At 48.7% G+C, this 23,631-nt stretch overlaps 1 protein-coding gene across 3 annotated transcripts in view; it reads right to left on the reverse strand.

Annotated features, from left to right (window-relative positions):
* Positions 1 to 23,631, reverse strand: part of PAPLN (papilin, proteoglycan like sulfated glycoprotein) — a 62,741-nt gene that overhangs the window by 35,051 nt on the left and 4,059 nt on the right. For all 3 annotated transcript variants that reach the window (XM_082239377.1, XM_082239376.1, XM_082239375.1), the window contains exons 2-4: positions 12,127 to 12,189; positions 2,600 to 2,715; positions 405 to 465 (exon numbers count right to left, since the gene is read on the reverse strand). In XM_082239377.1, the coding sequence (XP_082095503.1) occupies positions 405 to 465; positions 2,600 to 2,715; positions 12,127 to 12,186 (237 nt within the window). In that variant the 5' untranslated portion in view covers positions 12,187 to 12,189. The remainder of the gene's footprint in view (positions 1 to 404; positions 466 to 2,599; positions 2,716 to 12,126; positions 12,190 to 23,631) is intronic.

The following is a 23,631-nucleotide window of genomic DNA, read 5'->3' on the forward strand; positions in this document are numbered from 1 at the left end:
ATAATATGTTTATAAAAGAAATTACTCTATTCAGAAGCAGATGTAAATACATGCGCTGTACAGTTGTGCAATAGAAAGATTGTACAAAGGTTGTTCAATATAGTATAAAATCCCATTTGTCAGGAAACTAGGGGGGAAACGAATTGTATATATCAATTATCACATTCTTGTACTCAATGTTAATTAGTTCTGAATAGCTGTCATGCATTAAATGGTGAGAATGGTGTCCTTTTACTCATCTGTTAGCCCATTTGTTTTTATGACACAGTTGGTTCAAGGAAGTTCATTTGTAATCTTCCTTAAGACATTGAGTAGGTGTCAGATGTAACTGGCAGAAAAAAATCTTGAAGCTCTTGAAGTAATAGGGAGAACAGCAGCATAAAATAACTCACTGGTCAATTTACCTTAACATTGCACGAGCGATAGTTTCGGGTCGGTCCTATGCAGCTGAAGCCACCATCTGCCCTGAAAGAGAAATCAACAATCTGCAATGGCTTGGGGGGGGATTATAAATGACAAAAGTCTACCATCAATTGATTCTTACATTTGCTAATAAGGTGCTAGTTGACAGTGAAGTCTTCTGCACTTCCCCTCCCCCCCCCAGGTGGTAGGAAGTTTCAAGGTAGCCTTTTATGACATCTGTTTCCTTGTAAGGGAATGAGGCCCAGGTCAGATTACTTCTCCCAGCCCAGTTCAACTATGGTTTGTTGGAGCAAGAACAAGTGATAAACCTGAGCACTCTCTGCCTTCCCCTCACATACCCACCTTCAAAAGGTATGATAGTTGATTAAAACCAGTGTCCCAGCCAGAATTGCAAGCCAGATCAGAGAAACAAACAGAGACAGTAGGAAGACTCCTGGATAGCCAGTACTAGCCTTGAAGTAGCATCAGTTCTCCAAAAGCAACCACAGCCTCCCACCCACCAACCAACAGGCCAGTGACATGCAGACTCCCGTATTTTTGTTTGGTGGCATGCAAGCTGCTCATTTTCCCCCTCTCACTACCCTTGAACTAGGCTCAGCCACCACCTTGCCGGAAGATAGATGTGAGCCGAAATCCATGCAAGCCTAGCTGCATGGGAACCATTCTACGAGCAGCTGGGAAAGCCCAACTATATGGCCCCTAGACCAATTACATGGATCCCACCAATGTATTTGCTGCACAGTTGCCCCTCCACCTATATGGCTTAGGAGAGCTGCCCATAGAAAAATAAGGACCATACAGCTTGGATAGTGTTTTTAGAAAGTTCCCTAAATTGTAATTAATCAGCACTGGTTGCTAGTGAGCTAGTAACTAAAGAAGGACAGAACCCTGCTGCATATAAAACATTGGTGCACAGAGATCAGTTTCAAGCTGCTATAATTTCCCATCATGTGAATTCACTATACTTTGAAGTACTGTGCTTACGGTAAGGGAGGGGCATGCCTTCTCTGATGCCAATCTGTACTGGAAAGAGCTACAGTTTAATCAGTAGATAAACCCTTCAGGCAGATAAACACTCGGGAGAAAATGCAAAATTCACAGGGCAATCTTAGACATGTTTATTTCACAGTAAGCCTACTGTGTTCAATGGAGCTGACTTTCCGATAAGTGCATTTAGGATCACAGTCTCAGAAAGTTGGTGGTATATCAAATCTACATGGCTGTAGAAAATGTGATGGTTTTTCAAAGCAACATCGAGGCAGAGACTACGTATTTAATAGTATTCTCTGTCTGGCCAGTTTCATCCAGAACATACGTCTAAGGGTGCAGCTCTGCCTGCCCTGGCAGGCTCAGGCATTTTTAGTACCACATAGATATGGCATCTAGTCTTTCTCTAGCCTTCACAAAATGACATCATGCTAACCATGTCCCAGTTGATTCTACGGCTTTTGCAGCAACAACTGAAGGGAATTTCAGTTTTGGAAAAACAATCATTGCCCAGAACCAGTCTTCTCTTTAAAGACATTTAGTCTGCAGTCTTAATCCAATGTACCTGAGAGTAAGCCCCATTGAATTCAATAGATCTTACTTCTGAGTAGACATGATTAGAAATGATTAGAACTGTGTTGCTAGACCACTTCATGCATTTTGTGGTCTAGCCCACAAAAAATATTTATCATGGCATGTAAGTTTAATACAGTGGTGCCTCGCAAGACGAAATTAATTCGTTCCACGAGTTTTTTCGTCTAGCGAATTTTTCGTCTTGCGAAGCACAGTGTCGGAAAAGTTTTGGAAAAGCTTCAAAAATCACCAAAAAACTCAAAAAAGGCTACCACACCGCGTTCTATGAGTTGCTCCTCGAAGTCAAGTCGCAACTGTATTAACAGTGTTAAGAAAAAGGAAACAAACTTGCAAAAAACGCAAGACATTTTCGTCTTGCAAAGCAAGCCCATAGGGAAATTCGTCTTGCGAAGCAGCTCAAAAACCGCAAAACCCTTTCGTCTAGCGAGTTTTTCGTCTTGCGAGGCATTCGTCTTGCAGGGCACCACTGTATTTAAGTTCCAGCTAGACTCTTTATTGCTTTCCCTACAGGGGAGCCTACCTAACAGCTGCTCTCCCCTGTATTGGCAAAGGCTTTAGCTTCAGGAGGAGAAAGCTGACAGGGAAAGGCTCTTACCTTATTGAGTAACAGCGTCGCTGCCGAAAACTGACGCCTCCACCGCAGCTCCTGCTGCAGTCGCCCCATTCTCCCCAGCTCCCCCAGAAGTCAGTTTGCCTCTTTGCTTTACGAGCCTGTAAGAATAATGCAGCTGCATGTATATTTTATTGAATGAAATATGTATACTGCTTCTTCAGGGTCCCTTCCCAACTCTACAATTTTATGATCATAAAAATCTGCTTAAGTGGTAAGAGGACCAGCATTTCGAAGCCTGAGAGCTACACATCAGAGTTGTAACACTGATGAGATGAATTTTGGGTTGTGTGCAGAATGTACAAAAGTAACATTTAATTTGAGTAAACTTAATATGCAACCTAAATCAGAATATCCTTCAACAGTCAACAGACAGTAGAGCAGGGACCAAACAACGGGCGCTCACCCTGTCGCAGGGATTCAAACCAGTGACCTTCAGACCACAGTGGGTGGCATTGTGGTCTAAACCACAGAGCCTAGGGCTTGCCGATCAGAAGGTCGGCAGTTCGAATCCCCACGATGGGGTGAGCTCCCATTGCTCGGTCCCAGCTCCTACCCACCTAGCAGTTCGAAAGCACGTCAAAGTCCAAGTAGATAAATAGGTAAGGTAAACGACGGGAAGGTAAACGACATTTCCGTGCGCTGCTCTAGTTTCAGCAGAAGCGGCTTAGTCATGCTGGTCACATGACCCGGAAGCTGTCTGCGGACAAACGCCGGCTCCCTTGGCCAGTAAAGCGAGATGAGTTCAAGACCCCACAGTTGTCCACGACTGGACTTAACGGTCAAGGGTCCCTTTACCTTTAAGCCCCAGTGAATTTCATGACACTTATTTCTGAGTACGAGTGCATTGGCAAGTGCAGCTAATTTGCCCTCCTTTATTCTTCAAGCAATCAGCAAAGGTGTCAGAGTTTAGTATCACGAAATTTGGTCCCAATAATTTCCAGTTCAATAATCCCAGGTGGCAGGACTGAGTGACAGTTTTGTTTGCTACACCTTAAAGAGCCACTATCTGTCAGCATTGATAGTACTGGTCTATAATATAGATGTTTTAACTTAGTATAGGACAGTTCCTTAGCCCAGTGTTTTCCAACCTTTTTTGGGCAAAGGCACACTTGTTTCATGAAAAAAATCTCGAGGCACACCACCATTACAGCCCCATTAATTAACAGCACAGACTCACACCATAGCCAAGACGAGGGGGGGAAACCTCAGTCATGCACAGTCATGCACATGTGGGGGCTAAATGAGGACGAAGACCGGGCAGAGAGCAGGGTTCAAATCACCCCACCTGGCCAGGACAATCCCTGGGTGCTCCCTTGGGCCACTCGCCTGACCCACCTCGCAGGGCTGTTGTTGCGAGGATAACACGGGGAGAACCACGCGCGCCCCCGGGAGCTCCTTGGAGGACAAAGCGGGCGATGAATGCAATGCACAAAATATATGAGAGGCGACCAGGTTTTGCAGGTGAGGGGCCCCCGCCAGCCTCCGCTTCCAACACCCGGCGCAACGACGCCGAAGTTTCCCCCCGGGCTCGGCTCGTGGAGCAGCGCTGCTCCCCCCCGGCTCCCCTGGCTCTCTCTGACGCCCACTGGGGACCCCCCTCACCTGCCAAGTCCGGAGCGCCGGTGGAAGTTGCATGCATGCATGCAGGGTGCCGTGTTGCCATTGCATTGCACTGCACTCCATGCAACGCCTGCATGCATGCATTGCCTTGCACGCCCACCAAGGGGTCTCCCCGCGGTCCGATGCGTCCCCTCCGGCGCGGATGCAGCATTGCAAAAATAAACACACACCCCCGACGCAGCCCTACCTGGGAGGCAGCCTCCGCCTCCGCCGCTCCGCCTCCGCGGGGATCCCCGGGCTCCATCCTGCCACCCGATCTCCGTGGGGGTGCAGGCAGGCTGCGCGGGGTCTGCGTGGAAGAGCCCCTGCCCACCCGGCCGCTGCCGCCGCGCTCATTCTATGGCCGGGAGAAGAGCGCTTCAAACAAAACGCCCGGCCCGCCAGGCCACGCTGGGAAATGTAGTTCGCGCACCCCGCGCGGGCGCGGAGCCCAAGGGCGAGGGGACTACGGATCCCGGCAGCCCCCGCGCCGGGGACGGAGGGGGAGAGGCCGGGTGCAGGGATGGAGGGACGGGTGGGTGAGCGAGTGAGTGAGTGGCAGCCGCCAAGCCTTGGCCGAGAGCCAGGAAGGGCCTCCCCGGAGGAGGAGGAGGAGGAGGGAGGCGCAGAGCGGGAGGGAGGGAGGGAACACCAGGGGTCATCTAGTGACGGCACCCCAATCGAAAATTTGACTTTTTTTTTAAAAAAAATCTTTTGAATTTTTTAATTTTTCCCGCGGCACACCAGGCAACATCTCGCGGCACACTAGTGTGACACGGAACAGTGGTTGGGAAACACTGCCTTAGCCAATACAGGCTATATCTATCTATACAGATATAGATAGCTATGAGTCCAGTTATGAATTATTTCTCTCCACAGAGCCTGAAACATACTGTACTGGTGAAGGATGCCAACACATCAACATAACTGTTAGTATGTCCTAAGGGTAGTATCGAAATGCATCTAAGCCAATTGGAATTTATAATTAAACAAGTGGGGACTTGCAACAGAAGGTTGCAATGGGGAACACAACACTGCCATGCCCTTTTCGAGGATACACCATTCCATTCCCCTAGTTTTTCATTCCTTTCCCCCACCCCACCCCACCCCTCAACAGATGTTCCGTATCCTGCAGTCTCAGCATGTTCAGTCACCAGAGTTTCTTTTTTATTTTCTTCATTTTGTCACTTCTGCAAAGCTTTTAGTTATTCCCAACTCTGACACTACCTTCATTTTGTGCATGTAGCCATTTTGATCACATAAAGATTCACACTTGGATAATGAGTTTGTAAAAGCACAAATACAAGTGCAAATACCTCTAATGGCATTATAAGTTAAAACATTTCAAAACACTAGGATAAATTTAAAAGGGACAGGAGTGAGGCTGTCGAGGATCACAAGGTACTCGATTGTTCTGCTTCATGCTGTCTATTCCCTAGACCAGGGGTAGTCAACCTTTTTATACCTACCACCCACTAATGCATCCTTCTTGATGGTGGAATTTCCTTACCGCCCACCAGCGCTACATGGAAGGAGGATTCAGCTTGTGCCATAAAACCCCCTACCGCCCACCTAGAATCCTGAAACGCCCACTAGTGGGAGGTAGGGACCAGGTTGACAACCCCTGCCCTAGAGGAATGATTCATTAAGAACACTTTTGGGTAAGATGGAGATTAAAAAGGAAGCCACTGAGGCCGTAATGTCCTTGTCCCTATCCGCTAGGAGGAACCTCATTCAGCTTTCTCTTGGAGCCGTGGGTTGCAGGTCAGCACCTGTTTGCAGAGTCTACTGTGCAAAGGGCAGTCCAAAAGAATATGGCCCAGTGAATCTGGTACTCCCTGATTACAGGCACACAGACGGGCTTGGGATGGAATTTGCAAGTATGTACCTGTGGTCACGGACGCGGGTGGCGCTGTGGGTTAAACCACAGAGCCTAGGACTTGCTGAGCAGAAGGTCAGCGGTTCAAATCCCCATGATGGGGTGAGCTTCCATTGCTCGGTCCCTGCTCCTGCCAACCTAGCAGTTCTAAAGCACGTCAAAGTGCAAGTAGATACCTTCCGGCGGGAAGGTAAATGGCGTTTCTGTGCACTGCTCTGGTTCGCCAGATGCAGCTTAGTCATGCTGGCCTCATGACCCAAAAGCTGTACACCCGCCGGCTCCCTCAGCCAATAAAGCGAGATGAGCGCTGCAACCCCAGAATCGTTCATGACTGGACCTAATGGTCAGGGGTCCCTTTACCTTTTTACCTGTGGTCACTGCGGAGGGGTGGAAAAAAAGAAAAAGAAAAAAGCACCCCTTTCTTGCTAAGAGTATCTACGATGGTTCACCACAAAGTACAGGAAGATTAAACATCTACAAACCATCCAGCAGAGCATAGAGTTTAATTTTGCATCTTAAATGTTTGAATTCGACCAAAGTTCATACAGGGCTTATGTTGTTGTTAATTTAGTGACTTCTTGGTCCATTTTCTGATTAGATGCCAGATCTTGTTTAAATATGAAGTGTTCTAGGTTGAAAAAAACATGACTCTACCAGCATTTGTTGATGGCCCCAATATGGTTCTCTCTGAGCTTTCCAGATGCTCTAACCGGTTTAAGCCCCAAATAAAAAAAGATACGGCTGCTGGAACACTCTGAATTAGTCTGCTGAGAAACAAATCTTCACAGGGCAATACTGGTTTCAGACACATTGTGTTTTATCGATTATATGCTTAGACCTTAGACTATTACCACAATCAGGGCTGGCCTTTGTCATTTTCACACCAGAAGAAAAAAGGTCAGGTGGTAAATGCACACTTATCAGAACTCATGTCTTTTGCTTCTTTTTTCTTTCGATGACACGCAAAGATAAAGGAAGAAAAATGACATCCCTTTGAGCAGGCTAGGCCCAAGACATTCTGCTGCCTGAGGCAAATAATAGGAGGATGCCATTGTCCCATTGCACATACAGAAGCTGACTGGGCTGACAGCTGATTCCAGGGCTGGTCTTCCCATTTGCAAACAGAGACTATTTACTTAGGTGATGGGGTGCTGAATTTGCCTCTTGTAGATCCTGGCTTGTTTGCCTTCCTGATCTGGTGACCTCTTGTGGGGCTATCCAGAGTGCCCACCCAATCCTTCAGCCTGAGGGGGGTTCTTCCTCAGAGAGAGGCATTCTGGGTCAGATGTCCCAGGAGAGTGTGCAGCACTGCCACATTTTAAAAATCATCACAGTTTTCAAAGTAACTTTAAACTACATTTAAAAGAGAACTTCTAACTACTGAAGAAAAGCGACGGTCATCTAGGCAATCTACTGAGCCTCTTTACTCAGAATTCTGTGCTCTGAGGAAAGGCCCTCTTCCTCAAGGGTCAGGTGGCAAAATCGCCAGCACCACCACTGCATTAGCTGCAGTCTTTAAAAAAATAAGCAAGGCAGGGAGTGGAAGAGGGGCAGTGGGCAAAAGAGGGAGAGGGACAACAGTGGCAGAACTATCAACTTTTTGCCTCATTCCCCCCACTCTGTGCAACAAGGGAGTGTGCAGCCCACCCACTGGTTCTGTCAAAGTACTCTTGCTGCCCCCTTGGTATGAAAAGTTAGACCACCTTGTTCTAGAGCCAAGGCGCCAAATATGGGTGCCCTCTGGATGTTATGAGGCTCTAGTTCCCATCAGACCCAGCCAGTGTGGCAAATGGGCAGGGATGATGGGAGTTGTGGTCCAGCAACGTCTGGCGGGCACCATGTTGGCTACCCCTGCTCCAGAGGATGGCAACCAGAAATCACCAAGAACCTGCTGAATTAACTGCTGAACTTTTATTCAAAAGTCTGTCCAAGCGTACTGGAAATTAATACCAAGTCACCTAATTTACTCCTAATTACTTCCAGAGTTCTGCCTGGTATTTTGCTTGTTTCCCTCATCGGACTGCACTACAGATACAAATGCATTTAGAAGGTGATCTTTTGAGTTTTATGGAGAAGGAAGTGTTTAATAGAATTTCATAATGGCAGCCTTGGAAAAACCCTTCTCAGAAAGTTAGTGATGCTACAATGCCCCTTCAATGAAGATATTGTTACACCGACCCGCCTTCTCAATCCACTTCTCACACTCACTGTGGTGACATGTCCCTGGGCACAAGATATGTCCAGATTTGGTTCCCTTTGCAGGGAGATCACTGGAGGCTTATTGGCATTTTGTAATATATATTTGTGTGTGTGTGTGTTTATCTCTCAAAGGAGTCCAGGGTGGCAAACAACAAGGGGAAAAACAGTAAAAGCTTATTTAAAACAATTCTAATGCAGATGCAGACTAGGAAAGATATAAACTTAAAAGGCTTGTTGGAAGAGGAAGGTCTTCAGCAGGCACCAAAACATCAACAGAGACAGCACCTGTCTGATATTCAAGGGGAGGGAATTCCAATGCATGAGTGCCATAACTTAAAGGCCCAAATCCTACATTGTGTGGAACAGACTTTCTGATAAGATGGTATCTGGAAGAGGCTCTTGCCTGCAGAGTGAGGTGATCAACTGGGTAAACAAGGCATGAGATGAACTTTCAGATATCCTGGTCCCAAGCTGCAGAGGGCTTTATAAACCAAAACCAGCACCTTGAACTTAGACTGGTAGCCAAATGACAGCCAGTGCAATTCTTTCAAGGCTCAAGTAACAAGTTGGCGATGATCCAGCACCAGTGAGCAGCTGAGCCACCACATTTTGCATCAGCTGCATGCAGACAGACCAAACTCAAGGGCAGTCCCACATAGAACACAGTGCAGTAATTCAACCTGGAGGTTACTTAAAAATATACCTAGGACCAGTGCTCATGTATCAGATCAGATGCTTAAAGGTAAAGGGACCGCAGACCATTAGGTCCAGTCGTGACCAACTCTAGCGTTGCGGCACTCATCTCGCTTTATTGGCCAAGGGAGCCGGCATACAGCTTCCAGGTCATGTGGCCAGCATGACTAAGCTGCTTCTGGCGAACCGGAGCAGCGCACAGAAACACCATTTACCTTCCTGCTGGAGCAGTACCTATTTATCTACTTGCACTTTGATGTGCTTTCGAATTGCTAGGTTGGCAGGAGCAGGGACCGAGGAACGGGAGCTTACCCTGTCGCGGGGATTCGAACCGCCGACCTCTGATCAGCAAGTCGTAGACACTGTGGTTTAACCCACAGTGCCACCCACGTCAGATCAGATGCTTACAGAGCCCAAACTCAGATCTTTGTCTGATTTTATTTTATTCACAGATACCCAGATGACAACATCCGCATGAGTAGGGAAGGGGACAATATATATGTTGTATACAGTCACTGACTCACACATGAAAAGGTTAACCTGAGCTCAGGTTGCCAATGGTTGTGGCTTAGCATACTCTGCCCCTTTTCCTTCATGCTTCTTGGAACAAGCAAGGAGCCATGTGGCTATGGCTCCCAACTACTGTACAAGAAAAACTAAGTGAACTCAATCTTTCCCAAAGGGAGCTGTTAAAGCCTGGATCTTTGCTAGTCTGATTACATGTTCTTTTTCTGTAAGGAAAGGAAGTTATTTTCTTTATAAACCATTTGGAAACTTTTTTTTCATTTTTGTTTTACTGCCAATGGATAGACACTTGTCTGATGTATCTTCTGGAAACTGTGAATAAAACATAAACTTATTTGCAATGCTAAGTATCTGTGATTTATTCTAACCTAAGAATTTTTGTGAGGAGCATTTATTCAAAGGTGGATGGTGGCAGATGTAAATCTAACCAAGTTTTAATGTGCTTGGAGATTGCCATTATGTTTAGAAGAGAGAGTAAGAATCTCACTCTCCAATATACCCCTCTTTCAGGTATTTCCTAATCATTCAGAAGGAGGGCCAATGAGAACAAAAGGAAGGTGCTTGGCAACTTTGTCAGGGCTACGAAGGCAGTCTTCAGTAGTGCCCTGACCATTTACCCTCTCCTGTCCAATTCCAGTCTTAAGCAATATGAAAGGTTGTTTGGAACAGTGAAGACTTAGTACAGGAAAATAGTACCAGGAAAATAAACAAACAAATGCTAATAACCCTTTTAGAATATTTTTGAGACTGTGCAAAGAGGCATGCCAGATGCTCAGTAACACAACATATCCAATATTTATATCAAGAGATATGCAGGTGGGATACAAGCTTATCTACTGCAATATTAAAATAGAGTCAACATGTGTGTCCTGTGCAGGGAAGTCTCAAAGCACTTAGCCCATGAAGGAATAAATCATTTCTTGTAATCATTTCTGTAACTCCTGATTCATTGCCTCAGTGAGACAGCTTGTTTGTAAAAAGCTTTCAAGGTGAAATGGGATAAGTATCTTTAATATGCATAATAACTCCACAGTTATCAAGGAAATGCACTTGTACAAAACAGGAACCTCCTGGGCAAGGGAAGATAAATAAAATACTGACAGCAGAAGATGAAACAGAAGATGAAACAGGAATACAAAGTAGCATACTAAATAGCAGTGTATTAATCTTCAAGTGTCAGATGCAGAATAGTCAATACCTAAAAAGTAAAGGTAATCTAAGCTGATAAATGTTGGCGCTGCAATGCACTCAAATATAAATATGCAATAAGCATGTTTTTTTTAAAAAAAACTGCAATTCTTCTGTCAACAGCTATGGCAGAAATAAGAGCCAGTACTGCACCAGTTTTTGCCCTGGTTCCCATCCAAAAACCAGGGAGTCTAGATTATGCTAACTGGGTGTCTTTGAAGGCAAACTCTGGTGCCATAGTACAATGAATGTACTGTGCATTGATGCAGAATTTGGTATTTATTCTTGTGCAAAGGTAAAGAGCAATTGGCTTTTGGGTGGTGGTGGGGACATCTAATTGTCTCTGTGTGTGTTTTAAGAAAGAGCATTCAATCATTTAAGTCCTCCACCAGCAGTCTGAAATTGCCCAACCCCAACAGCTCAGTTAGAACTAATATTTGAGGCTGAAATGAGGCCAAAAAAACAGTCATAAGAGAACCCCTCCCTGTGCGCGCCTATCAGGAACCGGATCCTAGCCTGCACCCTGCTTTGGCAAATGGGGATGAGGGCTGGGACTTAGGCTGTGCCAGGGGGTGGAGCCAACGGTGGGCTTCCCTCAGACCCGCCCCTTGCCCATTGGGTTGGGGTATGGGGAACCTGACACCTGGCCCTGCAAGGCGATACATATAATTGGTCATGTTGCAGAGTTAAGTACTTTAGCATCACACTTATTCAAATTAGAGGGTTTTAAGGCCACCATGCTTAACCTGGGCTGTATCATGTCCAACATTTCTTAAAAACCTAAAAAAGTAAGACATGAAGAAGGAATGATTTTTGAAGCCATCAAAATACATTTTGTGTAAAGATGATAGTATATCGATGGGACCACAGTCTCTTCTCAGAAATACATTACATTCTACTTTCTTTGACATTAGTGATGGACCTCCCACCAACTTACAATGGGCAGGTTCCAGCACATTGTTGACTCTCTTAATTCCCACTCACTGATCTGAAACCACTACAATTTCTAGAACAATTATGGCTGTTTAAACAAGTAAGATTAAAATCAGCCCTGCTGGATCAGACCAAAAGTCTAAATAGGAACAGCTTCCCGTTTTCCACATTGGTCAACCAGTTGCCTATGGGAAGCCCACAAGAAGTCCACACAGACAATAGCTGTCCCCCATTATTCTTCCCAAGCAACTTGTATTCAGGGAGGTATGCTCCTTCTGATTGTGGAGACAGCATATAGCCATAATGACCAGTAGATGTTGGTAGCATTATTCTCTTTTAATCTGTAGATAATTTGTAATTTTTCATCTGCCAACAAAGTTGCATAAATGGCATTCACGTGCTGATCTTCCTAGCATGGTTCATTATTACTTTTGCTCCGTCACCTGACTCGAGCTCCAGAACCAGCCACTCACAAGGACATCTGAATACTTACCGCCAACATGGAAGAAGGCATCACTGTTAGTATAAGCAGTAGGAACGCAAATGTCATCATGACCTGTGGGGGTGAAAACAGAGTTACTCACCACAGAAGACCAAATTTGTGTTAGCTAAATTGTTTTGTTTTGTTTTAACCAGTGTTGGCTCTAAGTTACTGGGGGAGAAGGGACAGAAAGTCCCTAGCAGAACCTCATCACTGTCAACATTGGTTCTTCATCTGTACTCTTCCTCTGAGGTCAGTATGCATGGCAACCAAGGAGAGGGCAAGACAAACTGAGGTTGTTGCCAGGAATGCCTCACCTGGGAGGGTGGAGCCGCAGCAATAGCCTCCTGGCAGCAGAGTAACTGCTGTTCACCAGAAAGGGATGACAAGGGTGGTGCTGTATAGACATACCAGCAGAGCAAATCTAGTACTCCCACTCCTGTTTCTGCTCACATGCTTGAAAAACTCAGGTAAACAGTCAAGGACAGTAAGGAAGAGGAACAACAGATAGACCAAGGGGCTCCAGTGCGGCCCTCACTAGGGTATAGGCCTCCAATCAGATGCCAAGGAAATAAACAACTATCTGACTTTTAGAAGACACCTGAAGGCAGCCCTGTTTAGGGAAGTCTTTAATGTTTGATGTTTTATTCTGTTTTTAATCTGTTGGGAGCTGCCCAGAGTGGCTGGGGAAACCCAGCCAGATGGGGGGGGGTATAAATAATATATTATTTATTTTATTATTATTATTATTATTATTATTATTATTATTATTATTATTATTATTACAACACTCTAGCCACATACCACACTGGCTCTCACAGAGTGGCATCTGTCCAATGTGCTCAGAACAAGCACATTGAAATCAATGGATGTGATTTACTTAGGTTCATTGATTTAAGTGGGTCTGCTGTGAATATGACTTACTCAGATACAACTCAAATAAGAACAGCAGTACGGAATTATCACACCACAAATAACAAATGGGATCATTGCAATGCTTGGACTTCCCTTTCTGGGGAAAATGCAGCAAAATCAACAACATCGTAAATTACAAATCCATTTAGTAAAGATGCCTCCATTTAGGAAATCTACATGTCTGAGAGGTGCAAAAAGATGACGTGAGGGGAAAAGATAGATTGGAACTGCCTGTTCGTTACCTCTTGGCAGACCAGGACATTTAATTGATGAAAGAGATGTTAGAGATAAACAGATCACTGAGCAAAATACAGACCTGTATTTAAAATACACTGTGCTGGAAGAGCAGTGGACACTGCTGCGCTGGAGTGTCAGAGGTAAAGCAGTGCGCAGAGGAGCGAGGCAAGTGGCACGTGGAGTGCCGCCTTACCTCTGGAGCTCTGGTGCAGCAGTGGCCACTGGCCTGGGGCCTGCACCTCTGGGAGCCACGGGTGAGAGCTGAGTGTAGGATGGGGACCAAAGGTGGACAAACTATCCCAGAAGGAGCACAACGTGTCCCTCACCAAAGGTGCTACCCCTTCTCTAGCACCCCAAGACAATTGTAATAAAAATATATCCCCCATATTCACATGAAGCTTCCCTATATTATGTCGGTCCATTTCCCCATCTAGCTCAGTATTGTTGACAATGAATGACAGTGGTTTCCCAGGGTTTCAGATGTGTGCCTGTCTCAGTCCTCAGGACTTTCACCGGGCAAAACATGTGGCTGTAGCATGGAGTTACAACCCTTCTCCCTATGTCAACTCTGACATGTGAAGAAACAGTGATTCATGAAGGTGCCAATGTAGCGAGGATGTAGGCTGAAACATCCTGGAATTCCTTGTGAAGCCAGGTGCTTGTCTCTCAAGATAACGGGCCAGAGGAAATTCTTGATCTTGGTTACAACACATTTCGGAAAACCCTGCCTTTAATTAATGAAGAGAAGAGTATCTCAACATGACGGTATGCTTTGAGTTTATAATCTATTTATGTTAATATCAGCCTCCTTAGCAATGGTGCCTTAATGCTGAATGTTAAGGCTTCAAGTAAGCAGAGATGTCAGATAGTATTCTAAAACATGTCATCAAGACTGCAACTCCTGGGGCAGGACAGCTATCAAGCCAGGAATTAAAGTGTACAGAGAGCTGAAAACTAGGTCTTCCCTGATGTAGCATCTGTCTCTGGGATATTGTCAGAGTCACTACCCAGTTGGGAGATTTCACAGCTGCTGCAAAACGTCCTTGGTCATTTGGTGCTAAGTCACCTCTTGCATCTGGACAGAGGTGCATGTGATTAGAGTGGTGGTGGTGGTAATAGAGGAAATAATCTAATTTTCTCATGCTGCACTGTAGCGCAGCAGATCATTATATAACATTTTATAATCCACAAAGCATGAACTGTGGCAGTGGATCAATGCATAAATATTGTTCTCTGTCACTTAATTTTCACATGGTAAAGAAGTGCTATAATCTATTTCTGCTGAGCCCCTGTGGTTGTAAAATCCTTGGGTGAATAAGGACCTTTTTTTTGCTTATACAATTCTGGAAGGAATTGTGTGCACACATGGTGTTTATTATTTATTAATGAAAATTATGCATTGGACCCAAATAGCCATTTCCGGGCCTGCACAGAATAGCTCCTTCCTATCCACTTTTCTACTGCAGCCTCTTGCACACAGACACACACATCTCTGAACAGCTGCTCCTGCAGGTCAGGTGATCCTCCAAAACAGGATACAAGACAGTGCCAAGGATGGAGGTCAGTAAGAACAACCATCAACCTCTAACCCTGGAAGCTGGACCAATATCCACGCATGTACATGGTGCTTGGATCCTGGCTTCCTTTGGCACTTCTTCCATAATTCCATATTAGCTACTCAATGAGGCCCTGGAGGGATAAATATCTCCCCCTGCACAACAGAAGGGTTGGCCCTGCTTCACAACTATTTTGGATTTTCAGATATAGTAAGGAGATTCCAAGCAAAGCATATTTCTAATATGTGTGGTGGATTTCCTACCAGTAGTTAGAGTAGGGGGAGAGAACCTTTTTGGCTTCCTGTGGGTAAATTCTGACACTCTCAAAAACCCTTGTGTGGGATTTCACCTGGCTGTCAGGTGCCTGGGAACCACAGCACAAGGGGCATTCCTAGCCCTATGCTTTCGAAAGTGGTGAGCATAGGACTGACAAAGCATTTCTTTCTCTATTCCACACCAGCTGATTGGGGAGCGAGGAGGAAGGCTGTATTTTGCAACTGCATAAGGAATGTGAAGTGTCAGACCTAGGACCAGGGTCCAAATCTTCACCCAGTTGAGATGCTCAACGGATAATCTTGGGCCACTCAATGTCTCTCAACATAGCCTACTTCACAGGTAAAATTAGGGAAGGGGGAGAGAACCATGTTCAAAGCATTTAGCTCTGCGGAGCAAGGGTAGGATATATGTACACATAAGCAAGTGTTTCACAGAAGAACATCAGCCTATAAGATTATGCTAGCTTTAACTATACAGAGATAATGGTAATAGTGGGGAAAAGAAGTACCGTATTTTTCGCCCTATAGGATGCAGTTTTCCCCCTCCAAAAATGAAGGGGAAATGTGTGTGCGTCCTATGGGGCGAATGCAGGCTTTGGGCAGATGTCCGCAAGCCTCGCGCGCCTGGCAGGAGGTCCCGCCGGGCGTGCAAGGCTTGGGGTGGCAGCCTGCAGCCCATAGCACGGGGCACGCTGTGGGGCATGCCCCGTGCTTCGGGCTGATGTCCGCAAGCCTCGCGCGCCCGGCGGGAGGTCCCGCCGGGCGTGCAAGGCTTCGGGCGGCAGCCTGCAGCCCAGAGCACGGGGCGCGCTGCGGAGCACGCCCCATGCTTCGGGTAGATGTGTGCAAGCCTCGCGCGCCCAGCGGGAGGTCCCGCCGGGCGTGCAAGGCTTGGGGCGGCAGCCTGCAGCCCAGAGTACGGGGCGCGCTGTGGAGCATGCCCCCTGCTTCGGGTAGATGTCCACAAGCCTTGCGCGCCTGGCAGGAGGTCCCGCCGGGCTCGCAAGGCTTGCAGGCAGCAGCCTGTTCTGGGGGCTGGGGTCGGGGGAAGCTTGGGCTTCCCCCGCGCCAGCCCCGCGCCTGGGGAAAAAAAATAATTCCCCCCCCTTTATTCCCCCCCAAATAATCTAGGTGCGTCCTATGGGGCGGTGCGTCCTATGGGGTGAAAAATACAGTACTTCAGTCTGTATACTTGCAAGCCCAGACACCATTCCACCAGCCATTAACACATACAGTTTCAGGGGTGTGTGCATTTGTGTGATCTCTCTTGGCACTGCAGCACATGAAAGGAAGCACGTGAGGGACTGACTGTGCGATCAGAACAAAATTTGTTGGAAATAAAGTTGTTGGAAATAAAACCTGTTTTTCCCTGCAAGTAATAATTACTGTCTTTTCACCACAGCATTAACAAAACTGGGATTCATTTCTCTTTGGAATTCATGCAGAAAGAAACAAACAAGAAGTGGCAGTATTCTTCCATACAAGGTAATTTTTCTCTGCACGGAGAATGTGTTTTTTTGAGCAAGTTAGCAGACATAAACGTAAATGGGTGTGTTCACATACAATAATAACTGTGAAGTTAAAGCTTCAGTGTATATCTTCCTATATGCATAAAAAGTGAAGTTGTCATCACACAGCCCCCATTGGGAGGATTTGAAGTGCCTCATCACAATCCTGGATTTGCACAAAGTCAGGGTAGGGTAAGGGAGCAAAAAGTGAAGGCAGGTTGCACAACAGTAGCCATGGCATGCAAGCAAGAAGGGGAAGGCAGAAGGCACGGGCGGGGGGGGGGGAGTGGTGTTCCTTCTTACCATATCCATCAACTAAGTTGCAGCTAACAGACTTGTTCTTAAGACTCTATCCACCTTGAAAGATATATCAGCATAGGGTGTATGCACAAAGGGGGCTACACAATAGGAGAGAGAGAGAGTGGTATGGAAATGGGGTGATCTGTGTGCAAGGCAGAGTTGAGAAAAGTAACAAGGTGGGTGGAGGAAAAAATGGGAGTGAAGGTGAAAATGGGGGTACAAAGGCGGAGTAGGAGGCATGGGCATGGCATTGCAAATGAAAGCAGGGGCATGAAAGGGTCTGAAGAAAATGAGTGGATGGTGGCTTTATAACTGGGCAGAAGCTGAAAAAAGTCCTTAGTACAGTAGTTGTAGTGTATGGGAGGGAAAATGCAAGAGATTACCAGGGGGGTGGTCTGTGCAAGGGGAGGGCTTTAACAAAAGGAGGGGAAGCAGGAAGCATGGGTATGGGGGAGAAGGGGAAAACAAGGATGCAAAGTGGGGCTGCAGAATAGAAGAGAGAAGCAGTTTCAGAAATGGGATTCAGAAGACAGTGGTGGAGCTCCCCGAGGGCCGACATTTGTGTGCCCCCCCCGACTCCCAAGCCTACAGCGAGCCGGGGGGGGGGGAGAGAGAGAGCTGCAGCAGCTGCTTCACCACTTGCCACTTTGCCACTCATTGGGCTTGGGGGAGTCGTGGGCGGGGTGTGTGTGCGCCAAATGTCACCCCCCTTCAGGATGGCACCCGGGGCAGACTGAACCCCCTGCACCCCCCTTCCTGCACCCCTGTCAGAAGGTGAAAAGGGAGCTTAGTAGTTGCATGGGGTGGGAAGGGGAAGCGCTAGGGGGTTAACATGGGGGGGTGGCAGGGGGATTGGTACATGATCACCTTTCATGATATCCCTTTAATGTAGAACTATTTGATGTTCAAACACTTGTAGCACAAGTGAATGATCAGGATCATGGCAGCTTGCTCCATCCCTAACATCCACATAATGTACGGGATATTACCGTAATTTTTGCCCTATAGGACGCACTTTTTCCCCTCCAAAAATGAAGGGGAAATCTGGGTGCGTCCTATGGGGCGAATGCAGGCTTTTGCTGAAGCTTGGAGAGCGAGAGGGGTCGGTGCACACTGACCCCTCTCGCTCTCCAGGCTTCAGGAACACATCCGCAGCCTAGGCAGCACTGCGGGAGGTCCGGCAGGGATGTCTAGGCTGCGGATAGCAGCCTGCTGCCCAGCGTGAGGGGCGCCCTGAAGCAGAGCGCCCCCGCGCCAGGCAGACATCCGCAGCGTGGGGAGCCTTGCAGGAGTTCCCGGCAAGGCTCCCTACGCTGCGGATAGCAGCCTGCCACCCCGCAGGGGGGGCGCCCTGATGCAGAGCGCCCCTCGTGCGGGGCAGACATCGGCCAGCCCCACAAGCTCGGGGAACAGCAGGGAGGCGCAGCACCGCCATCTCGCTGTTCCTCGACCTGGTTCTGTTTCCCAGACCTGCTTTGGGGGGGGGGAATAAAGGAAATTTTTTTCCCTTTATTTCCCCCCCAAAAAAAACTAGGTGCGTCCTATGGGACGGAGCGTCCTATGGGGCGAAAAATACGGTAGATTTCCCTGGGAGCCTGTCTATGCAGATCCCAACTGATTTATGCTCCAACCTCAGAATCTATTCACCCCATTTTGTGGTGTACAGATAGTACTGGCTGGGACCTACAGGCATGCACACACTCCCACACATGCAAGCCCCTATGGAAACTTGATGTGCAACACAGGGACATCAAGGGTGTGGCAAGTCAATGCTGTACTGTACAGTGGTACCTCAGGTTACATACGCTTCAGGTTACATACTCTGCTAACCCAGAAATAGTGCTTCAGGTTAAGAACTTTGCTTCAGGATGAGAACAGAAATTGTGCTCCGGCGGTGCGGCAGCAGCAGGAGCCCCATTAGCTAAAGTGGTACTTCAGGTTAAGAACAGTTTCAAGTTACCGGTAAGTACGGACCTCTGGAACGAATTAAGTACTTAACCTGAGGTACCACTGTACTAACTTCATCTCCAGCAGATGTCAAAGCGATAAACAACTACCTAACATTCAGAAGATATCTTAAGGCAGCCCTGTTCAGGGAAGTTTTTAACGTGTGATATTTTAGTGTATTTTTGGTTTCTATGGAAGCCGCCCAGAGTGGCTGGGGAGGCCCAGCCAGATGGGTGGGGTATAAATAAATAAATAAATAAATAAATAAATAAATAAATAATAATCTGTGTATTGAAGTGAACATGCAGTTACCACTGTTCACTTGAAGAACGGCAAATGTCTCCACAGATGTCAGGCACCTGATTGACAAGGGTCTAGCTGCAAGGGGGTGCACTGTCTAGCCAATGCTCTTTCTGCATGACATGTGGCAAAAGGTTTGTCAGCACATAAGGGACTGCATGAGAATAAGCATCTGCTGATATGATGAGGCCAGTGTATGGAACTTAACTGTTGATGACATTAGTAGGGCACATGGACATGAGCATAAAGAGAAGGCCTGAAGAACATCGTCTATGAGGAAGTGGAACCAAGTAAAGGGGGTAGAAGTGGCTTAAGTTGTTGCTTAAGGTCTAAAAATAATTGTAGTCACAGGCCATGGTTACTGAACATTGGGGAACTAATTGATTAGGATGCATACGTTATTGTCAGAGCTGCTTGAAGATCCTAGCTCACAGAGGATCACGCTAGCCAGCGATCATTTAGTAAAAGTCTTTATTGAATTACAGTTTCCATTCTCACGCTGCTGCGCGCAACTCTACGTCTAGTAGCTAGATCGACGAAGCTCCGTCTGAGTCTCCGCCCCGTGCGCACCAACTTAATATCCTAGCCCTGCTCCACCTTTTCCGCCTGACTGTCCTCCTCTGGGTCCCTCTACCCCCCGGGGCTTCTTCCTTCCGGGATTCTTCTGACGCTGACCCGGACCCTCCTGCCTCCTTGCGCCGGGCTTTAGGACCTGGCTCCCTTTCCGGGCTGCTTACTGCGCCGCCTTCCTGTGCATTTGAACTTGGCGCGCGCGCCCAACCTTCCACTTTCCTCTTAACCGTTTCTTCGCTCCCCGATGGAGGTGTGGCCACTCCTGACTCATGCCCTCCCTCCTGTGGTGAGCTGCCAGCGCTTGCCCCCTGGCTCCCTTCCTCTTCCCTGCTCTCTGGCGGTGACGCTGGTCCCGATTTCCAACTGCTCTCCTCTGAGTCCCCTCTGGCTCTATCTTCCTGGGGTGCCCCCCTAGACTCCCCCCTTGCCCTGGCCACTGGTGCTCCTTTCTGTGAATCCTCTGATTCACTGGAAAGACTCGGAGATCTCGGGTCGTCGTCATCACTCATCTTTTCTTCTGCCTCCTCCCCTTCGCTCTCTGTTTCCTCCCTTGCCCTTGCCTCTGCTCCTAAACCCCTGACATCCATCCCCCCCTCGAAGCCCCCCATTCCCCCCTCCCCTCCTTCCGGTGCTGGAGCTGGGGTGTGCTGTTGCAAAGGGACGAACGTCGGATATCGTTCGCTTCCCGTGGCGGGCCTCCATCTGAAGTCTCGCGGGTCTTCCTCCCTGCTCTCGTCGACGACGGTCACCTCCGCTTCCATCTCTGTGCCGCCGTGCTCGAAACCAGGGTCGTCCCCGAAAACGTCCATGTCCGTCTCTCCCTCACTTCCTCCTGGCGGCGTTGCTCGTCCTGGGCCTTCCAGCCACCTTCTGCGGAACTGCTCCTCTGGTCTATCGTCCCACCAATACGAGGGTTCTGATGCAGATCCCGAGGGTGACCCCTCCGGGGAACGGACGTCTTGTGTCGGGTCCTCGTCCGAGTCGAACCCCCGGAAAGTGCTGGCCGAAAGCGTGGGCGTGAAAAGCCAGTCGTCGAAAAAGTCTGCTGGCATAGGTCTATGTGGGAAGAGGGCATGAAACTCGTCTTTGAGTAGAGGTTCGTCCAAGGCGTAGCCCGGCACCCAGCTGTTCGCACTGGCCAGGGTGCCCTCCTTGGCGAGAAAGTATTCTACCCCCTCTTCCCCCCATCTGGAGTCCAAAATCTCCGTGACGTCATTGATGCGCTCCTTCTGTGTCACTCCCGCGTGCCCCGTTCTGTCTCTGACCGGACTCGGCGCCGTTCCGGGTTCCTGGAACCTGTGCGGTGCCTTGTAGGGAGTGAGCACCGATCTGTGGAACACCGGATGCATTCTGGAACCCTCCGGAAGTGCCAGTCTGAAAGCTACCGGGTTGACCTGCTCTTCGACTTGGTAGGGTCCCAGTTGTTTATGCCCTAGTTTCTTCTTGGCCAACGACCTGGCCGGCACTGCGTGGGCTGCTAACCAGACCCAGTCTCCCACGTGGAGCTCTTCGCCAACCCTTCTGTGCCTGTCCGCTTGTACCTTGTATGCGTGTTTGGCCAGCTCCAGGTGGCGCCTCAGCTGATCGTGGACTTCCTGCAGCTCCGACGCGAACGCATCTGCTGTCTGCGGCTCCCCCTCCCCCATTCTTTCCAGTCCCGGGAAGGTTCTGGGGTGCCTCCCGTTGTTGGCGAAGAACGGCGTGACCCCCGTGGACACGTGCTTCGTGTTGTTGTAGGCGAACTCGGCAAGCGGCAGGTAATCCACCCACGTCGCAGGCTGTTGATTCGCATAGCATCTCAGGTACTGCTGCATGATGGCATTGACCCGCTCCGCTTGCCCGTTGGTCTGCGGGTGTCTCGCCGACGCCAGGTTGATCTTGACGTTTAGGAAGCCCATCAGCTTCTGCCAGAAATTCGAGATGAACTGCCGCCCGCAGTCGGACAGAATAGACCGTGGCAGACCGTGAACCTTGAACACGTGGTCTATGAACAGTTTGGCGGTTTGCTCCGCCGTGGCCACCTTCGCACACGGAATGAAATGTGCCATCTTGGAAAACAGGTCCACCACCACCAGCACTGCCGTCTTGCCCCTCGAGCTGGGCAGATCGGTGACAAAGTCCAGAGCCACCCTTTCCCAAGGTTCGACCGGAGTTTGCAGCGGTTCCAACAGTCCTGCCGGCGGTCTGTGCACTGGTTTGGCCCTCTGGCAGGTGTCACACCTCGCCACATAGTCTGCGACCTCCCCTCTCATTCCAGGCCACCAGAAATCCCTGGCTACTAATTCCACCGTCTTCTCCTTGCCAAAGTGCCCAGCCGTGGGCGCGTCGTGCAGCTGCTGCAGCACCTTGGCGCGAAGGTCGTCTCCCGGCACGTAGATGGCCCCTTTACGGATGAGCAATCCATCTCGTAGCTGGAAACCGTCGGCCGCAGCCTTGCCCCTTTGCACCTCTGCCATCTTTGCTTGCGCGAAGGAGTCATCCTGCAACGCTCGTCGCACCGCCTCCAGGTCCACGGTGGCCGCGGCGCACGCCCATACTGTTGGTGCGAAGATGTGCATGGCGGCCGCTGGCGTTGCGTCCTCCAGATACTGTGGCTTACGGGAGAGGGCGTCCGCCATGATGTTAGTGTCCCCCGGGACATACTCTATGCGGAAGTCGAAGTTCGCAAAAAACTCAGCCCAACGTATCTGCCTCTGGTTTAGGAACTGTGCCGTGCGCCAGTGCTCCAGATTCTTGTGGTCCGTGCAAACCTGCACCGTGTGCTTGGCGCCGATCAGGAAGTGCCTCCACGCTTTGAACGCTGCATGAATGGCCAGCAACTCCCTGTCCCAGATGGTGTAGTTCTGCTCGGACTTGCTGAGCTTCCTGGAGTAAAACGCTCCCGGCCGCCACACCCCCTGCTGGTCCTTTTGCAGCAGGACCGCCCCCACGGCTCTGTCCGAGGCGTCTGTCTCCACCCTCATCGGCCTGCTGGGGTTGACGTGAAGCAGCTGCTCTTCCGACGCGAAGAGACGCTTGAGTGCCTGAAAGGACTGCTCCGCCTCCTCTGTCCAAACGAACTTCTTCTTCTTGGAGCTAAGCGTGTCTGTGATGGCCGCTGTCTGCATAGCGAAGCCCTTGATAAACTTGCGATAGAAGTTCGCAAAGCCGACAAACCTTTGGACCTCTTTTCGGTTGCGTGGACTCTTCCAATCCAATACCGCTCGAACCTTGGCGCTGTCCATGGCGAGCCCCTTGTCAGACAACTTGTAGCCCAGAAAATCCACCTCCGTCACGTCAAATTGGCACTTCTCCAGCTTGGCGTAGAGCCTATGTTGCTTTAGTCTGGTCAGCACTTCCTTGACGTGTCTGTCATGCTCCTGCTGCGATTCCGAAAAGATCAGGATGTCATCTAAGAAACAGATGCACGTCTTGTAGAGAAGTCCCGCCAACACGTGATGCATGAAAGCTTGAAAAACGTGGGAGCCATTTTGCAATCCAAAAGGCATAACTCTGTATTCGTAGGTACCCAGTGGCGTGAACATGGCCGTCTTCCACTCATCTCCCTCCCGCATGCGAATGAGGTTGTACGCCCCTCGCAGGTCTAACTTGGTGAACACTTTTCCCTTCCGCACCTTCGCCAGGAGGTCGTCGATTCGTGGCATGGGGAAGTCCGACGGCTTGGTCCCATTGTTTAAAATGCGATAGTCCACGACCAGTCTTTTTTGGGGCGTGTCTCGCTTTTTAACAAAGAATACAGGACTGCCCCCCGCTGCCTTGGACTCTCGGATGAAACCGCGCTCCAAATTATGATCTAAGAACTCTTTGAGTTCCTGCAGCTCGTCCTCTGACATGGAATACAGCTTCCCTTTGGGCAGCGCCGCCCCCGGCAGCAGGTCAATTTTGCAGTCATATGGTCTGTGAGGG

Source organism: Podarcis vaucheri (genome assembly GCF_965113315.1).
Source record: "Podarcis vaucheri genome assembly, chromosome: 1".
Taxonomy (NCBI): domain Eukaryota; kingdom Metazoa; phylum Chordata; class Lepidosauria; order Squamata; family Lacertidae; genus Podarcis; species Podarcis vaucheri.